General features: G+C 59.5%; 1 protein-coding gene across 1 annotated transcript in view; it reads left to right on the top strand.

The window, feature by feature from the left end:
• Positions 1-421: 421 nt before the first annotated feature.
• LOC103602026 (unconventional myosin-If-like) overlaps positions 422-2,040 on the top strand; it is a gene marked incomplete at its 3' end in the record, with an annotated part of 25,612 nt that continues 23,993 nt past the window's right edge. The window contains 1 exon segment of the mRNA XM_008586426.1: positions 422-576. Within this exon segment, the coding sequence (XP_008584648.1) occupies positions 422-576 (155 nt within the window).

A 2,040-nucleotide genomic window follows, 5' to 3' on the forward strand; every position in this document is an offset into this window, starting at 1 on the left:
GGGGGGGGGGGGCCACGCCCCTGGTCTGCAGCTGGCAGGCCAGAAGGGGCCCGAGGGGCTGGGAGCTGGGAGTAAAGGGTGAGATGAAGTCGGAAGTTATTTATTGGGAACCCCTGCAGGGCCCCTGGCTGGGGGATGGAGAGGGGCTGGTTACCTGCAAGGGCCCCTCTTCAGCCCCTCTCCCAGTTCACATAGTAAGACGTCTCGGGAGGGGACAACTGTTCTCCCCAGCGCCTTGTGCCCTTAAGAAGTCCCCAAAACTCCCTCCGCCCCCCCTTTGATTGGAATATGTACTGTGAAGAGTGGGGATTGAGAGGGGGTCTGCTGGTGCCTGCCCCCCCAGCACTGCCCTTACCCCTCCACTCTGAGCTGGAGGGGATGTCTATGTCTGCTATGGGGGAGGGAGATTAGCACCACCTCCATGACACCCTCCCCTGACCTGCCCAGGGGCAAGATCCACCCCAACTTCTGCCCTGCCTGCCTGCCCCAGGGGGACCCTAACATCCAGGCCACCCCTATCATGGTGCTACAGGCCCTGCCCTGGGGCTCAGACACTCCTCGCCAGGAAGCCCTACAGCAATAAAGTTCTGTCTTGTGTAGATTTCCTCATGTGCGTGGATTTATGTCATTTCGTCCGGGGCACATCCAGACCCTCACGAGTCGTCCCTAGCAAGTGGAAGGGGACTTTTGCCAACATAGACACGACCCCAGTCCTTTTAACACAAAAACATAGCTTCTCACGGAGGCTCTCGAAGCCACACGGCCTGGCACCTGACATCCTGGCCACCACACACACCGCGTCACTCCACATGCTCCAGCCACACCAGCCTCCTTGAAGTTCCTCAATTGCCCCAGGCCTTTCCCATCCCCAGGCCTTTGCTTGAGCTGCTTCCCCCACCAGGTATACCCTCCTGCCTTTCTTTACCCGGTTGACTCCAACTTACCTTTCGGTATCAGCACAAACGTTGCCTCCTCCCAGAAGCCTCCCCTGATGCCCCCAACAAGGTGGGATCTTCCTGCTTTCATTTATTCACTCTTTGAGGCCGGAGCTATTGCTGAAGTTTGCAGGCACCGAGCCCATCCATTCAGCAAACCTGCTCAGAGGTTGAGACGGGCTCCTTCCCAGCTGTGGCCACCAGGGGGCGCCGCGTCTGGAAAACCTCTAGGAGGATGCGGGTGTGGATTCCCGGGCACAGAGACATGCGGGTCCTGACCCCGGACCAAAGATGAATCTGGATAAGGATCCCTGCCAGGCTCTCCCAGGATCAGATTCTGCCTCGGCCACCTCCTCGCTGAGTGATATGGGGATGGGACAATCTCTTGGAAATGCCATTTTCTCAAATGTCCAGAGGAGACTAGTAGGCGGTCAGCTGGTCTCCCAAAGATCAGAACAAGAGCAGACTTGCAAGGGATCCTACACGTGCCAGGCACTGCTGGGAGGTCCCCGAGTCCCCGTTTGACAATAAGAGAACCGAGAGACCAAGTCATCCAGGAAGTAGCAGCACCGGGGGTTGTTAAATCCAGATCTGACATCCAAAGTCTGGGACCTTTCAGGGGCACCTGGCTGCTGGTCCCTCCACTCCCGCTGCCCTCGCCTGACATTCACACAAACATGCATGGCCCCCAGGTCCGTTCCGGAGCAAGGACCAGCAGAGGCATCTCAGGAAGAAGTTCGCCCCGGGAAGCCCAGAGCTTCCCTTCCCTGGTTTTAAAAAGAGACCTGAGCTGCCCAGATGCTTCCTGGGATCACCCTGAAGACCTGCAGCCCACGGTCAGTCCTGCAGCCAGCTGGCCTGAGTCCTCTTTGCTGCAGCCCCTGTCCTTGAGTTGGAGGAGGGGTCTTCTGGGGTCTGGCAGTGGCTGCCATCAATCTTTGACCTCTCCCTTCAGGCTCAGAGCCCCAAAAGGCCAGCTCCCCCAGCCCTGCCACTCTTGCTGGGCTCTCTCCCCGCCCCCTCCCCGCCCCCCTGGGCCAAGCTTCCCTCCCCCTGTGCTGTGGCCCCTCCCGCTAAAGGAAGTGACGGGGGGGGGGGGGGGGGG

The sequence above is a fragment of the Galeopterus variegatus genome, unplaced genomic scaffold (genome assembly GCF_000696425.1).
Source record: "Galeopterus variegatus unplaced genomic scaffold, G_variegatus-3.0.2 Scaffold3980, whole genome shotgun sequence".
Classification (NCBI taxonomy): domain Eukaryota; kingdom Metazoa; phylum Chordata; class Mammalia; order Dermoptera; family Cynocephalidae; genus Galeopterus; species Galeopterus variegatus.